This window comes from Patella vulgata, chromosome 5, assembly GCF_932274485.2.
Source record: "Patella vulgata chromosome 5, xgPatVulg1.2, whole genome shotgun sequence".
Lineage (NCBI taxonomy): Eukaryota > Metazoa > Mollusca > Gastropoda > Patellidae > Patella > Patella vulgata.
In genome coordinates, this window is record NC_065883.2 from 37,402,660 (window position 1) to 37,423,029 (window position 20,370).

Consider the following 20,370-nt stretch of genomic DNA (forward strand, 5'->3'; position numbering starts at 1 on the left):
ACCATGCACTCAACATTTTGACTCTACAATCATTGTGCACAGTTATGGCTAATTTTGTGAGTTTCCACCACACATCGATCTGTTTCTTTTAGAATCTTCACCATTGGGTGTTTTGTAGATTTCTGTAGCCATAGTTTTCGTGCCTCTGCGACTCTGTTTACCTCTTCATGTGGGGCTCCTTTTAGATGATCAACTACCCATTTCAGAGCTTTCTTCTCTTCTGCTCGACAGCCGTCCGCCATTGGGTTTTGATGATTTTTGGCCATTCAAATCGCTTCGTTCTTGTGTTCACTGCATATTTGACACTTCAGACCTTTTTTCCAGCAATACGAACTTCCTCTAAACATTTATAATGCTCTACCAACCATCGATATCATTAGACGTATTGACAGGGACCGGTGGAATTGTATCAGCTCCATCAGTGCTATTAGTCTTTTGATTTTCGATAGTTAATTTACGTTTTTATACGCCTACATTGAAATGTGGTTGTATATTGTCGTCGCCCCCGTCTGTCCGTCCGTGGACACTCTAGAGGCTAAAGTTAACATCCGATTGACTTTAAATTTATATACAGTGTTTAAGGCCATGAAACGAAGAAGCCTATTGATTTTCGGCGATTTCCGATAATTACTGCCAGAGTTATGGCCCTTGATCACTTCAAAAAATCTTGTGGATGCTCTAGAGGCTAAAGTTAATATCCGATTGACTTTAAATTTATACACAGTGTTTAAGGTCATGAAACGAAGTGGCCTATTGATTTTCCGCAATTTCCGATAATTACTGCCAGAGTTATGGCCCTTGATCACTTAAAAAAATCTTGTGGACGCTCTACAGGTCAAAGTTAATATCCGATTGTCTTTAAATTTGTACACAGTGTTTAAGGTCATGAGACGATGAAGCCTATTGATTTTCAGTGATTTCAGATAATTACTGCCAGAGTTATGGCCCTTGATCACTTTGAAAAATCTTGTGGACGCTCTAGAGACTAAAGTTAATATCCGATTGACTTTAAATTTATACACAGTGTTTAAGGTCATGAGACAAAGAAGTTTATTCATTTTCAGCGATTTTCGATAATTACTGCCAGAGTTATGGCCCTTGATCACTTCAAAAAATCTTGTGCACCCTCTAAAGGCCAAAGTTAATATCCGATTGACTTTAAATTTATACACGGTGTTTAAGGTCATGAGACGAAGAAGCCTATTGATTTTCAGCGATTTTCGATAATTACTGCCAGAGATTAAGAGCTTGAGACGAACAAGTATATTGATTTTCAATGAATTATGACTTGAACAGGTAAATCCATGATATTTTTAAGTTTTGTATACTAAACGTTAGCATGGGGCAGAACTTTATAAAAACCAAACAAATTCTAATGGTTTTCTGATAATTACTACAACAGTTGTTACTCTTAATCAGATTTTAGTGTATTATAAATGTTTCATTACCGAAAGAAGTAAAAATATGCGACAACACTTGTTGACTGCCCGGACAATTTAGCTGCTGTGGGCGTATGTTTCGTTGCCTGGCAACCTATCTTTATCAGATTGAAAAATATTTCACCGTTACACCCAAATGACGGGTGAGTTACCTACAAAGGAATAAATATGCGACAATCCTTGACGACCGCTAGGACGATTTAGCTGCTGTGGGCGTATGTTTCATTGCCTGGCAACCTATCTTTTATTATTTTTGTCATCAGTTTCATTATCTTCATCATCTTCCTTCGATTTTTTTGTGAAGGCGAATGTCATCTGGACGAACAATTTCTTTACTTTGTCCGGTGGACCATTACCTTCAGCCATACTGCCTAGCAAGGTCACATAAAAGGTAAAAACTATATAAATACGATAAAACTATGATAGAAATATCGAAATAAAATCTTTTCCAAACTTCTACTTTCACTTTATCTATTGATCGGATACCAAACATGAAACTGACAGGACACTTGTTCCAAAGTGAGACCACGGGAACCTCGCTGCGCCGGCTGCTGACTGGTTCGGCCAGCCAGGGACATGACAGATTATCAGCCTCAGGCATGCTTAGCACATGGGAAAAACCTTGTCAGCGATTTTCAAAAGGTATGTATTTTGCCGCTCAGTCTTCAACTTTTGGGCTCAGTAGGCGGCACAGTTTGGCCAGTGCGCGGGGGCAGCCCCGCCTAGTCACCATGTTAAACAAGGCTCGGCTCTTTGTACGCAAATTGTGTATGAGTATGTAATACAAAGGTTATGGACCCTCTAGAGGCCACAATTTTTATACGCCCACATTTTCATGTGGATGCGTATATTGTCCGGACGTCCACAATTTGTTTGTGGACACTCTACAGGTCACAAATTTAACCGAAACATAAAATATAGGTCTATCTCCCAAAGGTCTCGGTTCCTTTCGATATTGGCATATATTGGACGATAACTGAAATGATTATTGCCCATGATTGTATGAAAAATCATGTTTTTAGCTTGTGGACACTCTAGAGGTCACAATTTTCAAGGCTCGGCTCTTTGTACGCAAATTGTGTATGAGTATGTAATACAAAGGTTATGGACCCTCTAGAGGCCACAATTTTTATATGCCCACATTTTCATGTGGGTGCGTATATTGTCCGGACGTCCACAATTTGTTTGTGGACACTCTACAGGTCACAATTTTTATCCGAAACATAAAATATAGGTCTATCTCCCAAAGGTCTCGGTTCCTTTCGATATTGGCATATATTGGACGATAACTGAAATGATTATTGCCCATGATTGTATGAAAAATCACGTTTTTAGCTTGTGGACACTCTAGAGGTCACAATTTTCATTTGATTTTGATGAAACTTGAAATGCATGTTTATAACCAAAAGATCTTGGTTCCTTTTGATATATGCGCATATTGGATCATAACTTCCTGAAATATGGCCCCTGATTGTACGCAAAATGGCATTTTTAGCTTGTGGTCCCTCTAGAGGTCACAATTATTATCCGATTTAAAAAAAGGTTTGAATATATCACCATTACACTGTAATGATGCTTGAGTTCGAATTTTGTGAATATCAGACTAAAACTGATGAACAAAATGGCCACTCCTCGTACGCAAGTACATGTAGTGTAAAAATGTAGTATATCAAGGTTGTGGATCCTCTAGAGGTCATGATTTTGATCCGATTTTGATGAAACTTGAAATACATGTTTATATTCTAAAGATCTTGGTTCCTTTCGATATTCGCGTATATCGGGTCGTAACTTCCTGAATTATGGCCCCTGATTGTACGAAAAATTGCACTCTTAGCTTGTGGTCCCTCTAGAGGTCACAATTTTTATCCGATTTAACAAAACGTTTTAGTATATCACCATTATACCCTAATGATGGTTGAATTCGAATTTCGTGAAAATTGGACCAAAACTGCCGAACAAAATGGCCACCTGTCATATGTAAATAGTGTATATATTTTGATCCAATTTTGAAGAAACTTGAAATTCATGTTTATAACTCAAAGATCTTGGTTCCTGTTGATATTTGCGCATATCAGATCGTAACTTCCTGAATTATGGCCCTTGATTGTACGAAAAATTGCGTTTTTAGCTTGAGGTCCCTCGAGAGGTCACAATTATTATACGATTTAAAAAAAAAAACCGCTTAAATATATCACCATTACACCATAATTTTGGTTGAAATGTGGTCGTATATTGTTGTCGCCCCCGTCCGTCCGTCCGTCCGGCGTCCACAATTGGTTGTGGACGCTCAAAAGGCTAAAGTTAATATCCAATTAACTTTAAATTTATACACAGTGTCTAAGGTCATGAGACAAAGAATCCTATTGATTTTCAGCGATTTCTGATAATTACTGCCAGAGTTCTGGCCCTTGATAACTTCAAAAAATCTTGTGTACGCTCTAGAGGTCAAAGTTAATCCAATTAACTTTAAATTTATACACAGTGTTTAAGGTCATGAGACGAACAAGCCTATTGATTTTCAGCGATTTCCGATAAATACTGCCAGAGTTATGACCCTTGATCACTTGGAAAAATCTTGTGGATTTAGAGGCTAAAGTTAATAACCGATTGACTTTAAATTTATACACAGTGTTTGAGGTCATGAGACAAAGAATCCTATTGATTTTCTCCCCCCCTGGGGTGTAGGGGGTGATAAGAATATACCCTTCGTATGTCCTGCGTGTCGTAAAAGGCGACTAAAAGGATCCCTGTAATGGGGCAACGTGTTTGCCGTGCGTTGCGACCCGTGTCGGTGGAGAGTGGAATCCTGGTAATTGAGCGGGGATTTGGCTTGCGAGCCCTTTCTCTGCAACACATTACTTTGGCCCATGGTTCACCTAGACGGGAGGTCAGAGTGGCCCACTCTGATCAATCGGCTTTGGTCGTTTTTAGCTCTGTAGAATGTACATTTCTCATTTCCAATGCTTTGTTGTTTTCCATACTCAGCAGGTTTACCTTTGTGTCCTAGGTACATTCTACAGAGCAGCGGCTTGGGTCAATCAGGTTAGATAAGTATTTTTACTTTCTGGCTTGAGTATACCCCTCGTTGAGCCCTGAGGCCACGCGCCGGATATCCGCGCTAGTCCTCCCCTTAGTAGGCAGGGCAGTAACCTGGGGGACGACGAGGGGTGAATCTTTTAAAAAAATACTTCATGGATTCCCCAATCCCCCCCACCCCAATAATCAAAGACAATAAAAATAAACAGAAACGTTCGAGTTCAGAGGACGTTTCTAATATATTTAGTAATAATTCTAAAATGTCAAAGTCTTGGCCGAGGTTCCTCTTAATTGAGAGTCCCTCGAAAGACCTATCAAAAGTGTCACCATTTTTGATAACCAAGGGCATAGCTGGCTTGGCCGGTGAGCCCAAGGCTATCAAAAAACTTAAGAATGGAACACTCTTAATAGAGTGTGCCAAAGAACAGCATGCTACCATGCTTCTGAAATCATCATCTTTGGCAGACATTCCTATTAAGGTGTCTCCCCATAGGTCTTTAAATTCTAGTAGAGGTGTAATACGTTGCCGGGACCTTGAAGGCAGCAGTGAGGAAGAAATGGTAGAATACCTTTCTTCTCAAGGTGTACAACACGTCAAAAGAATTAGTGTTCGTCGAGGAGATAAGGTGATTCCAACAAGCACCTACATCCTCACATTCAATCGTCCCGACATACCAAAGACTCTCAAGGCAGGTTATTTAAACATACCTGTGGATTCTTATATATCCAATCCTCTTCGTTGCTACAAGTGCCAAAAGTTTGGACACAGTAAAACCGTCTGCAGAGGTAAAGACACCTGCGCTCGTTGTGGTCATGATGGCCATGAGAGTGCTACCTGCCAGGCGGAATTTTGGTGTGTTAACTGCAAGGGAAAGCACTTTGCTTATTCCCGTGAGTGTCCAATATGGCAAAAAGAGAAAAGAATCCAACAGGTCATGTCTGAACGAAAAATACCATATTTTGATGCTAGAAAGCAGGTAGATTTAACTGCACCTTTCCCTATTGCACCACAAGGGAAATCATTTGCAAGTGCAGTTAAAGTTTCTACCAAATCCATCTGCGTTCAGACAGATTTAACCTGGCCTGATAAGCAGGAACTTAAGACTTTGATGACATCAGATCAAAATAAAGGGGCTTCGAGCTCTTCTCATTTATGTGAGAGCTCGATTCAAACAACTTTGTCCTTGCCTGGTGAGGGTTCATCTTCCTTGCTCCAAACTGAAGTTATTGGGACCAATCTCAATTCTTCTGCCCAGAATGGCAAGGAACCGCCTTCCGTGGATAAGTCGAAAGCTGCAACTCCTGATCCCAGGTCCACTGGGTCAGGATCGCAGTCAACGGCTATCCCACCCTCACAGGAAAAAATATACATTTCTTCAAGACAAAGAAAATTAGCAAAGTTGCGTGAGAAGGGTAAAAAGGGTTCACAAGACCCTATTATCCATTTCACTAAATATGGGGTTGATCTGATGGACGGTATTACCGTAGAGGGGGTCCGTAATGACCCCATCAGCGGTAAACCGCCACCAATAAATTATCCCTGACAATGGTAAATTCCATTATTCAATGGAATTGTCGTGGTTTAAAACCAAATTTTAATGAAGTTCATCTTTTAATTCAAAAGTATAATCCTTTAGCTATTTGTTTACAGGAAACTTTTTTGAGGAATTCTGACACTTTGTCTTTTAGACAATTTGTTGGTTATCATCATCACGCAGTTGGTGATGGTAGAGCTCATGGGGGTGTTTCTATTATTCTTAATGGAGATATACCTCAGAGTCAAGTCACCCTCAACTCGCCTTTACAGGCAGTTGCAGTTAGGGTGACTTTGCATATTCCTCTAACACTCTGCACTGTATATCTTCCACCCAGTTTACATCTTAATCCCAGAGATCTTGATGACCTTGTTGCACAGCTTCCTCTCCCGTTTATTATTACGGGGGATTTCAATGGTCATCATTCGCTCTCGGGTAGTCCAGATGATAACAACAGAGGTAAACAAATAGCGGACTTCATTAACATTAATAATTTGTGTTTATTAAATGATGACTCGCCTACTTATCTACATCCTGCCACAGCTTCTTTTTCTTCCCTAGATCTCACCATTTGCTCTCCGGTCCTGTTTCAGGATTTTTCATGGAGGGTAAATAAAGATCTATGTGGTAGTGACCACTTTCCTATCTTGATTGATAATAATGGTCCCTCTCCGGTCGAAAGACCTCAGAGGTGGAAGTTGTATAAGGCCGATTGGGCTCTTTTCGAATCTTTGTGTCTCTTCTCTTTTGATACAAAGGAGTTAGAAGATGCAGATGAGCCCATGGCCTTATTCACTTCAATTCTTCAAGATGTGGCTGAGCAGGCGATTCCAAAAACCACGACTACACCAAAACGTTTCAATAAACCATGGTACAACGATGACTGCAAATCCGCTCTTAAAGAGCGTGATCGCATCCTGAGGCGATTAAAGAACCATCCTTCCATGGAGAATATTGCGGCATACCAGATGGTCCGGGCGAAGGCTCGTAGAACCATACGTCAAGCAAAGAAATCTTCATGGCAAGGTTACGTCTCAAGGATTAATTCCCGTACCACATCTAAGTCGGTATGGGATAGGATTCGTAGGATTAAAGGTAAAAGTAGTGCATTATCAGTTAATCATTTAAATGTTGATAATACCACCTTAACAACATTTCCTGATATTGCTAATTCTCTGGCCAGTACTTTTTCATTTAATTCATCATCCAATTTCTCCTCCGATGCCTTTCGAGGCATTAGAAAACAACAGGAGAAAAGGCGACTTAATTTCAAGTCCCGCAATGATGAATGTTACAATGATACCTTTTCCATTGCAGAGCTTCGGGATTCGCTAAAGCGAGCTCGAGATACTGCAACTGGGCCAGATGAAATACACTACCAAATTCTTAAACATTTACCTTTTTCCACTCTCTTAATTTTACTGGATCTTTTTAACCGGATTTGGGTTGATGGGAAATTCCCCCCTTCGTGGCATGAAGCCACAATAATTCCCATCCCTAAACCCGGTAAAGATCATACGAATCCTACCAACTATCGTCCGATTGCTTTAACTAGCTGTATTTGCAAAACCATGGGGAGATTGATCAATCGAAGGCTTGTTTGGTACCTAGAGTCCAACAACCTCATTACTGACCTCCAATGTGGATTTAGGTCCCAAAGGAGCACTCTTGATCATCTCGTTCGATTTGAAACGTTCGTCAGGGATGCTTTCATCCAGAAGCAACATTTAGTTGCAATATTTTTTGATCTGGAGAAAGCATATGATACAACGTGGAAACACGGTATCATGCGCGACCTCCATAACCTCGGCCTACGAGGTCGCTTACCTATCTTCACTAAAAATTTCCTGGAAGATAGGTCATGGGATCAATATTCTCTGACCCATTTCCTCAGGAAATGGGAGTTCCACAGGGAAGTATTTTATCTCCAACATTGTTTGCAATTAAAATTAATACTATCCCAGCGTGCCTTAAACCAGGTACAAACGGCGCTCTTTATGTTGATGACTTTCAGATGTGCTATGGTTCTACAGACATGCGGATAATCGAACGTAAGTTGCAGCTTTGTTTGAATTCACTTCAACAATGGGCAACCGAAAATGGATTTCGTTTTTCGAAATCCAAGACTGTCTGCATGCATTTCTGTCAGAAACGAGGTTTGCATCCAGATCCAGAACTTTATTTGGATGGCAACCGCCTTCCAGTTGTGGATGAAACCAAATTTCTGGGGCTGATATTTGATAAGAAATTATCATTTATCCCCCACATTAAAAGCCTAAAAAAGAAATGTCTGAAAGCCCTCAACATATTGAGAGTCTTATCAAATACTGACTGGGGAGCAGACCGTAAGGTCTTGCTCCGATTATATCGAGCTTTAATAAGATCAAAACTGGATTATGGGTGTATTGTGTATGGGTCTGCCCGCGAGTCTTATCTCAAAGAGCTCGACACCATACACAACCAGGGACTTAGAATCAGTTTAGGAGCATTTCGTACATCTCCAGTGGACAGTTTATACGTCGAGGCGCATGAGCCCTCATTGCACAACAGACGTGATAAACTGGCCCTGCAGTATGCTACGAAAATAGCATCACTTCCGAATCACATTTCATTTAACACCATATTTAGACCTCTTTATGAGCATTTGTATCTGGTGAAGACTAATGTTATTCCATCATTCGGTATTCGCATACAACCCCTTTTGTCTGAGGCTGGTATCAGCCTTGACAGTATTGCGAATACCCCTGTCTTTAGGACTCCACCGTGGGCTATATCTCCCCCAAAGATCGATTTCGATCTAACTCAACATAAAAAGAGAGATACTAGCTCTACGGTGTTCCAATCTCTCTTTAGAGAGTTAAGGTCTAAGTATGGTGATTATGCTCCTATTTACACAGATGGTTCTAAAGATGGTGATCGGGTAGCCTCGGCTACCGTGACGCCATCTGAGACCATTTCTGTGTGTCTTCCACCTGCTGCTTCAATATTTACAGCTGAGCTCCAGGCCATTCTTCAGGCCTTGGAGTTCATACAATCCTCTTCATCTTTAAAGTATATCATCTTTACTGATTCTCTGTCCTCGCTTCAAGCAATTAACAACAAACAGCTTGAACACCCATTAGTAGCAGATGTTTATCATCTGCTATTATCATACGAGTTCAACAGTAAAGACGTCGTCTTTTGCTGGCTCCCCAGTCACGTAGATATAAGGGGGAATGATCAAGCAGATTTTGCTGCCAAAGCTGCTTTAGATCTTCCCCAATCACCCTTTTTAATACCATATAAAGATTTTAATTCGTGTATAAATCATTTTATTTATGACCGCTGGCAACGGTCTTGGGATTTTGCAGGCACAAATAAACTTCATCACATTAAGCCTCTCCTAGGAGATTGGCCCAACTCCTATAGAACCAACAGGAGGGATGAAGTCGCATTGGTCATACTTTTTTAACTCATATTTTCATTTTGAAGCGAGAGCCTCAACCGGAATGTGTTCACTGTCATGTTCCTTTGACAGTGAAACACATCTTGATTGAGTGCAAACATCTCAAGAACATTAGATCTAAATATTACCGTTGCCAGTCAGTACGTCAGCTATTTGCTCAACCGGAGCTATATGACAAAGTGCTAACATTTTTAAAAGAGACAAACTTTTATAATCAATTTTAATTGTATATATTTAATCATGTATATCGTTTTAAATATTTATATATGTAAAAGATTTGTTATATTTATTTTTAATTAATATATTTTCTGTGATATTTGTTTTTATTTACATATATAAATTCATTTATGTGATATTGTTTTAATTTGTCTCAGATCCACCATATGTTTGGCGCAATATAGCCCGGTTGGAGCTGACGTGCCATAAAACCATATTTCATTCATTCATTCCTATTGATTTTCAACGATTTCCATTAATTACTGCCAAAGTTATGGCCCTTGATCACTTTGAAAAACCTTGTGACGCTCTAGAGGCTAAAGTTATCATCCGATTGACTTCAGATTGATAATTACTTCATGAGTTAGTTGTTACTCTTAATCAGATTTTAGTGTATTATAAATGTTTCATTACCAAAAAAAGTAAAAAATATGCGACAACACTTGTTGACTGCCCAGACAATTTAGCTGCTGTGGGCGTATGTTTCGTTGCCTGGCAACCTATCTTTATCCGATTGAAAAATATTTCACCGTTACACCCAAATGACGGGTGAGTTAGAATTTCGTGAAAATCGGACCAAAACTGCCAGACAAAATGGCCACCCCTCATACACAAATAGTGTAAATATATGATATTTCAAGGTTGTTAATCCGATTTTAATGAAACTTGGTATATCTTTATAACCCAAAGATCTTGGTTCCTGTCCATATTCGCACATATCGGATCGTAAATTCTTGAATTATGGCGCTTGATTTTATGAATAATCGCTTTTTGTTTAGAGGGTAAAAATTAAGAAAGTTACAGCTTATCAAAGGTGTCTAATTAGGCATTTTTATACGCCCACATTGAAATGTGGACGTATATTGCCGTCGCCCCCGTCCGTCGGTCGGTCCGTCCGTCCATCAACCACAATTTCTTGTGAACACTCTAACGCCAAAAGTTATCATCCAATTGTTCTAAAATTGATATATGTTGTTTACATTTATTACGTCCAGAGTTATGCAATATGCAATATTTAAGTTAGTGAAACGAAGAAGCCTATTGAATTTCAACAATTTCTGTTTATTACGTCTAGAGTTATGGCTCTTGTTTCACTTTATTGAACCTTGTGAACGCTCTAACTCCAAAAGTTATCATCCGATCTTTCTGAAATTTACATGCATTATTTAAATTAGTGAAACGAAGAAGCCTATTGAATTTCAGCGATTTCACTTTATTGAACCTTGTGAACGCTCTAATGCCAAAAGTTATCATCCGGTCTTTCTGAAATTTATATGCATTATTTAGATTACTGAAACGAAGAAGCCTATTGAATTTCGGCAATTTCCGTTTATTACGTCTAGAGTTATGGCCCTTGTTTCACTTTATTGATCCTTGTGAACGAAAAAGCCTGTCAAATTTCAACAATTTCTGTAGATTACTTCCAGAGTTATGGCCCTTGTTTCACTTTATTGATCCTTGTGAACGCTCTCACGTCAAAAGTTATCATCCGATCTTTCTGAAATTTATATGCATTATTTAGATTGCTGAAACAAAGAAGCCTATTGGATTTCAGCAATTCCCGTTTATTACGTCTAGAGTTATGGCCCTTGTTTCACTTTATTGATCCTTGTGAACGCTCTAACGTCAAAAGTTATCATCCGATCTTTCTGAAATTTATATGCATTATTTAGGTTACTGAAACGAAGAAGCCTATTGAATTTCAACAATTTCCGTTTATTACGTCTAGAGTTATGGCCCTTGTTTCACTTTATTGATCCTTGTGAACGCTCTTACGTCAAAAGTTATCATTCGATCTTTCTGAAAACTATATGAATTATTTAAATTAGTGAGACGAAGAATCCTATTGAATTTCAGCAATTTTCGTTTATTATGTCTAGAGTTATGGCCCTTGTTTCACTTTATTGAACCATGTGAACGCTCTAATGCCAAAAGTTAAAAGTTAACATACGATCTTTGTGAAATTTATATGCAATATTTAAGTTAGTGAAACGAGGAAGCCTATTGAAGCCTATTACGTTCAGAGTTATGGCCCTTGTTTCACTTTATTGAACCTTGTGAACTATGCATTATTTAGATTAGTGGAACGGAGAATCCTATTGAATTTCAGCAATTTCCATTTATCATGTCTAGAGTTATGGCCCTTGTTTCACTTTATTGATCCTTGTGAACGCTCTAACGCAAAAAGTTATCACCCGATCTTTGTGAAATTTATATGCATGATTTAAATTAGTGAAACGAAAAAGCCTATTGAATTTCAGCAATTTACAATAATTACTTCTAGAGTTATTGCCCTTGTTTCACTTTGTTAAACCTTGTTAATGCTCGATTGATGAGAGTTATCATCCGATATGTATGAAATTTATATGCATCATTTAAATTTGTGAAACAGGTCTATTGAATTTCAGCAATTTCCGTCAATAATTTCTCGAGTTATGGCGATTGTGAACATTTCAATGACAAAAGTGATCATGTGATCTGTATGAAATTTATATGCATTATTTAAATTAGTAAAACGAAAAAGCCTGTCAAATTTCAACAATTTCTGTAGATTACTTCCAGAGTTGAAACCCTTGTTTCAGTTTGTAGAACCTTGTAAACCCTCAAACGACAAAATTTATAATTTGATCTGTATGGAACCATAGGCGTACGAGCTGGGGGGGGCTGGGGGGTGGCTGCCCCCCCATTTTGGGCACCAAATGCTGGGAAAATTTGGGCACACAATTGTACTTTGTAAAAGTTGTATAAAAAATATTGCGTTCTTGAATGTGTCCAATTTAACAGCGAATTTGTTATTTTTATGTAACATACTAAGAACCTAACTACATTTTTTGGGCACCAACCACCACAACCCCCCCAGTCAAAAATTTCCCGTACGCCTATGTATGGAACTGTCTTGTAAAGGCCCCGAATTACCTACAAAGGAATAAATATGCAACAATCCTTGACGACCGCTCGGACGATTTAGCTGCTGTGGGCGTATGTTTTGTTGCCTGGCAACCTATCTTTACGGCTAATTAGGCTAATGGAAAAACAATAGAGTGCACAATTTGACTTTGTGTCCAGATTTAGGCGTTTTGTCATATTACTAAAATCGTTATAACTTTCTTATTTTTTTTTAACCAATTTCAAAAGTTTGGTATCATTTTAAAGCTGAAATAATGCCCTTTTAGAATTAAGGCCAATTAAAAAAAAAAACATTGGTGATCATCCTTTTGAATTTGAAAATTACGGCCGCGCAATTTGACTTTGTGACCGGATTTAGGCGTTTTGTGGTATTACTAAAATCGTTATAACTTTCTTATATTTTTAACAATTTCAAAAGGTTGGTGTCATTTTAAAGCAGAAATAATGCCCTTTCAGAATAAAGGCCAATTTAAAAAAAATTGGTGATCATTTCCTGGATTTGAAAATTGAATTTGGTCAAACAAGGTGTTTTTTTTTTAATTTATAATTATTTTTTTTTTAACATAAAGATCAACAAGATGCCAAACAATGCTTAGCACACTTTGGAAAATGACAACTTCGTATGTGCAAAGTGTTCATCAAGCTGATAGTAGCTAGAGGGACCACCTGTTAAGGTCACGAAAGTGGAGCTGTGGCACATGGCATGCATTTGTGGATGGATTATCTGTGTTTTTAAATTTAAAAAAAAAATAAAATATAATTTAGGTCAGGGCCTATCTCGAGGGTTGGGCAGGAATGATCACTAAGTTATTTTTTCATTGGCCTAAAGAACAACAGAATCAATTTTATCAATTTGTACAGCATATTTAATTTTTATCTAAAAATACAATGTTGACCATAAACACCTGCCATAAACTCCAGTTGGTAATTAACTTTCACTGAAACTGTCTAGTGGAATGTTCAGCACAAAATTAAGTCTCCACAAATCAGATCAGCAACAAGAGCTGATTGAAAAATTAAATAGTCAGTCACCTCTTCATGTTTCCTGAGCCGACAAGTATGCTATACTATAACATTTCTTTCCCCTCTTCTTTTTCAGTTTTTCTATTCTACCATTATATACAATGTGTTCATATCCCTGTCATACCATGTGTGGCAAATGTTCCTGCCAACAAGTGTACCAGTTAGAATTTCCTTCAAGTTGTCATGAATTTCGGCAGAGATATCCGGAAACACAGTTGGTATCTGATTCGCATCAACTGTTTCCACTTTCTTTTCAATCTCCTTGAGTTCTTTTTCATTCCTCTTCTGCTTTTTCAAAGCCCCTCTCAAAGATAACTGCCTTTTAACCTCAATTTGTTTCTGTCTGGTAACTTTCCTTTTATTTCTTGACCTCGATATAGCCCAGCTCACAACTCTTTCCTGTCTGTCTTGAAACATGTCATCTAGGTATGACATAACTCTATTCTTTTTGGCTTTCATTTTGGCGGCTAAGAAATCAACATTAGCATGCTTTGCTCTCCCTTGACCAACGCTAAACATGCCAATCCCCTCTTCTACATCAATATTGTGGCTTCTTGCAGACAGGGTTTCTTCTTTCAGATTCTCGGTGATGTCCATAGCAAATTAGCGGGCATATTGTCTTTCCACGACAGCTACAATGGTGGTCAAACATACTGAAATCATCTCTTCAACGATCTGTAGTAGAGTAATTTTATTTATTGTATGGACATTTTAATATGGTCAAAATTCTAATTTAATCTTAGATAATATGTTACACTTCACTGCATCTTTAAACTGTCCTGTTCTATACACTCTTCTTAAAGGTATACAGTGAGTTAGAGTTCACTCAACCTGCTCACTGGTGTTTCATTTTCACCTTTGACCCGAAGGTTTCTTGGAGTTGTTTGTAAAATCACCTTGGTCACTATTAGATAGAATTTGGTAGAGTAAAGTTGTATGTTTCATCCAACCTTGGTATCATTTTTATATTTAGAGTTTCTTGTCGATTCGATTGTTATTTTCATTAATCGTGTGTAATAGTATTTATTAGTAGCATTATTATCTACAGATTTGTTGTTTACAGTTAAAGGTACGTGTTAATATTCATCTTATATATATATATATATTTCATTAGTTAAATGGTCTTTGTTAAAGTGGCGGCCATGTTGGTTTTAGTAAAGTTTTCAAATAAGTTAAAGTTAATCTGGTTTTTATTAATTACATTCTGCAAGTACATTGCATACAAGCAAGAGAATTAACAATATTAAAGCATTTCGCTTTAATAATACATTTATTGTCGATACACATTCTTTCACACATTTAATATACAATACCCCATATTTTATTTACAGAAAGAGTATAAGGTACTTCACCTCATTCCAGTTTCTGGCTACTTTCATTTAAAAACCCCTTCTTGGGCAAGAACCTATTTCTATTAGTAATAGTAAGATTAATTAGTTTATACCTGTGTATTCCATACTGGTTAACAGGAGGTAGTTTTTCCTTTAAAGTATTGATATTATAAATTAAGTATATATAAGTATATATATAAGTATATATAGATAGTATTTAGAGGTGTTTTAATATTAATATGTAATATGTTATTTTAATGAAATGAACACATTGATTTTATGTGTTGATTGTATAACTTATATTGAAATTGTCTGCTTTTAGGGGTTTTTTTACTGAATATCAAATAAACTGTTGTGAAACTGAACCCTTGTGTGGTCGTTTTATAGATAATTTGACCCCCTACAACAGGTCTTTGCTCAAGAAGGACTGATAGGTCGAACTTGAAGACTAACAAGTGTTTTGTCAGCATGACTGAGCTCCCCTTCAAAGAAATCTTTCTGCCTGGTAAAAAGGCCAAGTGGTTCCTCCTTTGCCTCCTTAAGTGCAGCCAGTACCCTCTTCACGACATCAATTCCCTCGATATTTCTGATTTCGGTGCCTCGATATGGCCGATTTTGTTGGCTGCTGCAGTGTAGAATGTCTGCATCCATGGCCCTGTGAGTAGTTTGCCAAGAAGGCCTAAAACCTGCATTTGGATTTGTGCAGTTTTGGTTTTCGAAATAATTTCGAATGGACGTCTGCAGCCCGCCACAGGAGACTGTTCCGGTTGTGAAGAAGTTCAGCAACAAGTCATAGTGCTCTATAAATTTGCCACAAATATGGAAAAGAATGTGAAGTCTATTCCCTCGGTATCTTGGGATAATCCCTTTTGGTAGACCGTTGTCGTTTAAAAATGTTAAAAAGCCTTTTAGGTCACCTTTCGCGCCCTTATACCTAAAGTTGTTGATTTGAAGCACAAGGTTTCCTGCAATACAATCTTTACCAAATAGCTGACCTTTGGCTGTCTCGTGTGACTTCAGTGCTCATCTACATGAGCTGGCTATAGTATCCAAAGGATGAAGATGGCAATTCAGTTCATTTAGAGTTTTTCCCCAATTTTCATTAATCTTCCTAATACTTGCATGGTTTACACACACTCTGTCAGTCAATGTATTAGAAATGTGATAAATCATTGTATTTCTACAATGCTGATAGTCCTCCTCATGGAAATCTGCGTACACTTTGGCCAAATTGTCTATAGACGAAATGACGTGATCACTATAATCCTCCGCCGTCCCTCGAGCTAGTTCATCAACATACACTATCTGGCACTCAGATTTTGATGTCAGATGAATGCTATTAATATGGGTTCCTTCTTGGGTTATGGCATCAAATCCTAGAGTAAGGTTAGTTGTTTTCATCAATAGTTCTGAGGTTTTGAGGTCTGATATCGAATCTTATTCTCTTGTCGTCTCTTCCACTGTTATGCGATGTGGCACAGCAGTTAGTGTTTCTCCAGTCTGTTTCGAATAACTCGTAATCAGAGGCGGAATATTTTGGGTGGGAACCTGGTTTACCACAGCATCATAAACCATCCTTCGTGTGGCAACGTTGTAGATTTTTCCATCTTTCTTGGTTTGCTTTTGAAGGCCACTGGTCTGTTGACTAGTTAGTTCCTCAATAACCTCTTCAAGTTCAACTTTTTCATTTTCTAAACAAATGATTCTTTCGTTTTTTGTAACCAACTCCTTTTTTATACGCCCACATTTTCATGTGGACGTATATTGTCGTCGCCCCTGTCCGTCCGTCCGTCCACAATTGTTTGTGAACAGTCTACAGGTCACAATTTTTATCCGATTTCAATGAAACTTGCAATATAGGTTTATCACCCTATGATCTTGGTTGCTTTCGATATTGGCATGTATCGGATTGAAACTTCATAGATTATGGCCCCTGTTTGTACGAAAAATCATATTTTTAGCTTGCGGACCCTATAGAGGTCACAATTTTTATCCGATTTTGTTGATTTTTGAAATATAAGTTTATAACCCAAAGATCTCGGTTCCTTTCGATATTCGCGCATATCGGATCGTAACTTCCTGAATTATGGCCCCTGATTGTACGAAAAATTTCGTTTTTAGCTTGTGAACCCTATAGAGGTCATAATTTTTATCCGATTTAAAAAAACGTATTATTATATCATCGTTACACCCTAAGGATGGCGGAATTCGAATTTCGTGAAAATCGGCCCAAAACTGACAGACAAAATGGCCGCCCCTCGTTCTCAAATAGCTTAAAAATATGGTATATCAAGGTTGTGGACCCTATAGAGGTCACAACTTTTATCCGATTAAGTTTAAACTTGAAATGTATGATTATAACCCAAAGATCTCGGTTCCTTTCGATATTCGCACATATCAGAGCGTAACTTCCTGAATTATGGCCCCTGATTGTATGTTTTAGCTTGTGGACCCTATAGAGGTCATAATTTTTATCTGATTTAAAAAAACGTATTATTATATCACCGTTAAAACCTAAGGACGGCTGAGTTTGAATTTCGTGAAAATCGGCCCAAAACTGACAGACAAAATGGCCGCCATTCGTTCTCAAGGAGCGTAAAAAATATGGTATATCAAGGTTGTGGAGCCTATAGAGGTCACAATTTTTATCTGATTTTGTTGAAACTTGAAATGTAAGTTTATAACCCAAAGATCTCGGTTCCTTTCGATATTCGCGCATATCGCACCATAACTTCCTGAATTATGGCCCTTGATTGGACAAAAAATCACGTTTTTAAAAACCCACATTTTCATGTGGACGTACATTGTCGTCGATCCTGTCCGTCCATCCACAATTGTTTGTGAACACTCTACAGGTCACAATTTTTATCCGATTTCAATAAAATGTTTAAATATATCACTGTTACAACCTATTGATGCTCAACTTCGAATTTAGTGAATATACCAAAACTGAGACAAAATGGCCGCTCTATGTATGCAAATAGTGTTATAGTATGTAATTTTAAGGTTGTGGACCCTCGCTAGATGTCACAATTTAGATCAGATTTTGATGAAACCATGGACCTGTATTACAAGTTCCATGATGAAACTTAAAACATGTGTTTATGTCCCAAAGATCTCTGATCCTTTTGATATTTCCTGGATTATGGCCCCTGATTGTAGGAAAAAATCATTATATTAGCTTGTTGACTGTTGACTCGCATAGAATCACAATTTTTATTTGATTTTAAAAATTGTTTAAATATTTCATGGTTACATCCTAATGATGGTCGAGCTCTAATTTCATGAAAATCAAACCGAAACTGCCAGACAATTTGGCCATTCCTTTTACAGTCGGACCAAGACAGAAGACCACTCGGACCAATGTTTTTGAAATAATAAAGTATTGTTTTAATAAATTGATGATTGTGTTTGTTTTAGTACATTTGTTTTCTTTGTAGCCTACTTATACTTGTGTTATTATCTCCTCATGAAGCACAGAAATAAAAAAAAACAGTGACAACAGAGTACTTATTAATTCTTTATACTGCTGAAAAGACTATTCTTTGTGCGTACTATATTTATCGATTTGTATTGCCTTTTATTGCAAGCTTCTTTTGATGATGCCCAAATACTTTCTTCTTTCCACAATCCATCTTTTGACCGATATTTAGCCAAACTAGCCATTACTTTGCTTTCATTAAGTTTGTAGTGTGATGCAAGGGAACTAATGAATCCATATTCTTTATCAATTTCCATATCACCAACAGGTAAAGCATTTCAGTAACGGTTGGGATCTAGCATATAGGCAGCGGCATGAATAGGCTTAAGGCAAAATTGCTTTCTTTTCTGTAAAAATCCAGGTACGGACTTCTCTTCAGCTTTTGTAAGGGGGCATTGCTGGACATTTTCAGTAAGTTTTGTTTCCAATTCATTGAAAATTCTAAACACATCAGATAGAATTGCTTTATCTCCTTCTACTTCAGTTATTGCTTGAGCTATTGGTTCTATGAGCTTTAAAGTGTTTGTTAACCTTGTCCAAAATATATCGTTATGATAACTTATTAGGTAATATCTTTCGGATATCAGCTTCAATACTGATAGATTCCATTATGGCTAATTCTTGCAGGGATTCTTTTCCATCTAAAAGACTTTTAAACATTATGACTAGTTTTAATAGTTTATATAGATGAAAGTAAAAGAGAAAAAAGTAAAAGAGAAAAAGGAAATTCCAGTAAATAATTATAATTTTAGTATTTTCAGTTCAAAAAATAGATTTGAAAATTCCCGTAAAGTTTCCCTGAAAACTTTCCAAAATTCCCGGAAAGTTTCCCACCCTTTGCAACCCTACTTGCCATAAAGTGTACATAGTGACCACTGGCTATAAGTAGAAGTACAGAAAATGTTGTATGGTGCTCTTTAATTGTATTTCATTGTTATCTTTGTTGCATATTCTTCTGTATTTATTTGTCTACTATTCACATAATAATATTTGTGTTGTCTGTGATATCACCCAAGATGGAAGGGGACGTTAAGCCTTAAGCAACGAAACAACCACAGATTTGTATCATTTGCTTGATAAAGACGAGAGTATATCCTCGAAACGTCGCATAGTATCAAACCAAATAATTGTGAATCCCGAAAATTGTACGTTGTGTTAATCAATATGTTTAATTACTAAATGCCTATCAAAGAAGTTCATGTAATATAATGATTGTTATTGATTTTGTTATTATTTTTTGTGAACCTTAGGGGTGCTTACTTGGTCTCAGTCAGAGGCAACTAGTTGGTCCCCCCCCCCTCGCTTTAAGTACAATGTTAATCAAATTGCACTTTTTAGTTGACCTTGAAAAAAGTCACCAGGTAAGGTCATTTAAAGATGCATTATTTAAGATTGAGAGTGTTTGACAATCTTTGAGTACTTTATTAAATAGGTGAAGTACACCATGGTGATACAGTTATGGATTATATGGAACAAGAAAGGGTTAGAGGAATTACAATTAGTTCAGCAGCTATAACATTACATTGGAATAAATATAAAATAAATCTAATAGATACACCAGGTAAATACACTAATTTATAGATCTAATTTTTATACGACCACATGGAAGTATTATGCAGTCTGTCAGTACGTCTTTTCACATTTTGATTGTGGACCCTCTACAGGTCACAATATTTATCCGATTTTGACAAAACTTAGAATAGTAGATGGGTATAGATAAAAATGCACCTAGAACAAACTGCAACAGAAATCAGATCTTTGGGGACTGTTGAGGCATAGTCTCTAGTACTCCCATAACAAAAGCGGCATAATAAATGTATTGCTGACCTACAGGAAATCGATACTCGGGAGTTAAAAAATTCCGACATTTTTTACCTACATCATTTTGCCGGCATTACACCATTCTTATTGTGATGTCACATAGATTTAGACTATAAACACTAGATAGCGCTCAGCC

The 20,370-nt window shown here is 37.4% G+C and overlaps 1 protein-coding gene across 6 annotated transcripts in view; it reads left to right on the forward strand.

Annotated features, from left to right (window-relative positions):
- Positions 1-20,370, forward strand: part of LOC126820654 (ribosome-releasing factor 2, mitochondrial) — a 102,325-nt gene that overhangs the window by 4,687 nt on the left and 77,268 nt on the right. For all 6 annotated transcript variants that reach the window (XR_007680056.2, XM_050548754.2, XM_050548751.2 and 3 more), the window contains exon 2: positions 19,846-19,974. Coding sequence is in view for 5 of the 6 variants with exons in the window: in XM_050548754.2 (XP_050404711.1) it covers positions 19,846-19,974 (129 nt within the window). In the remaining variant the exon portion in view is untranslated. The remainder of the gene's footprint in view (positions 1-19,845; positions 19,975-20,370) is intronic.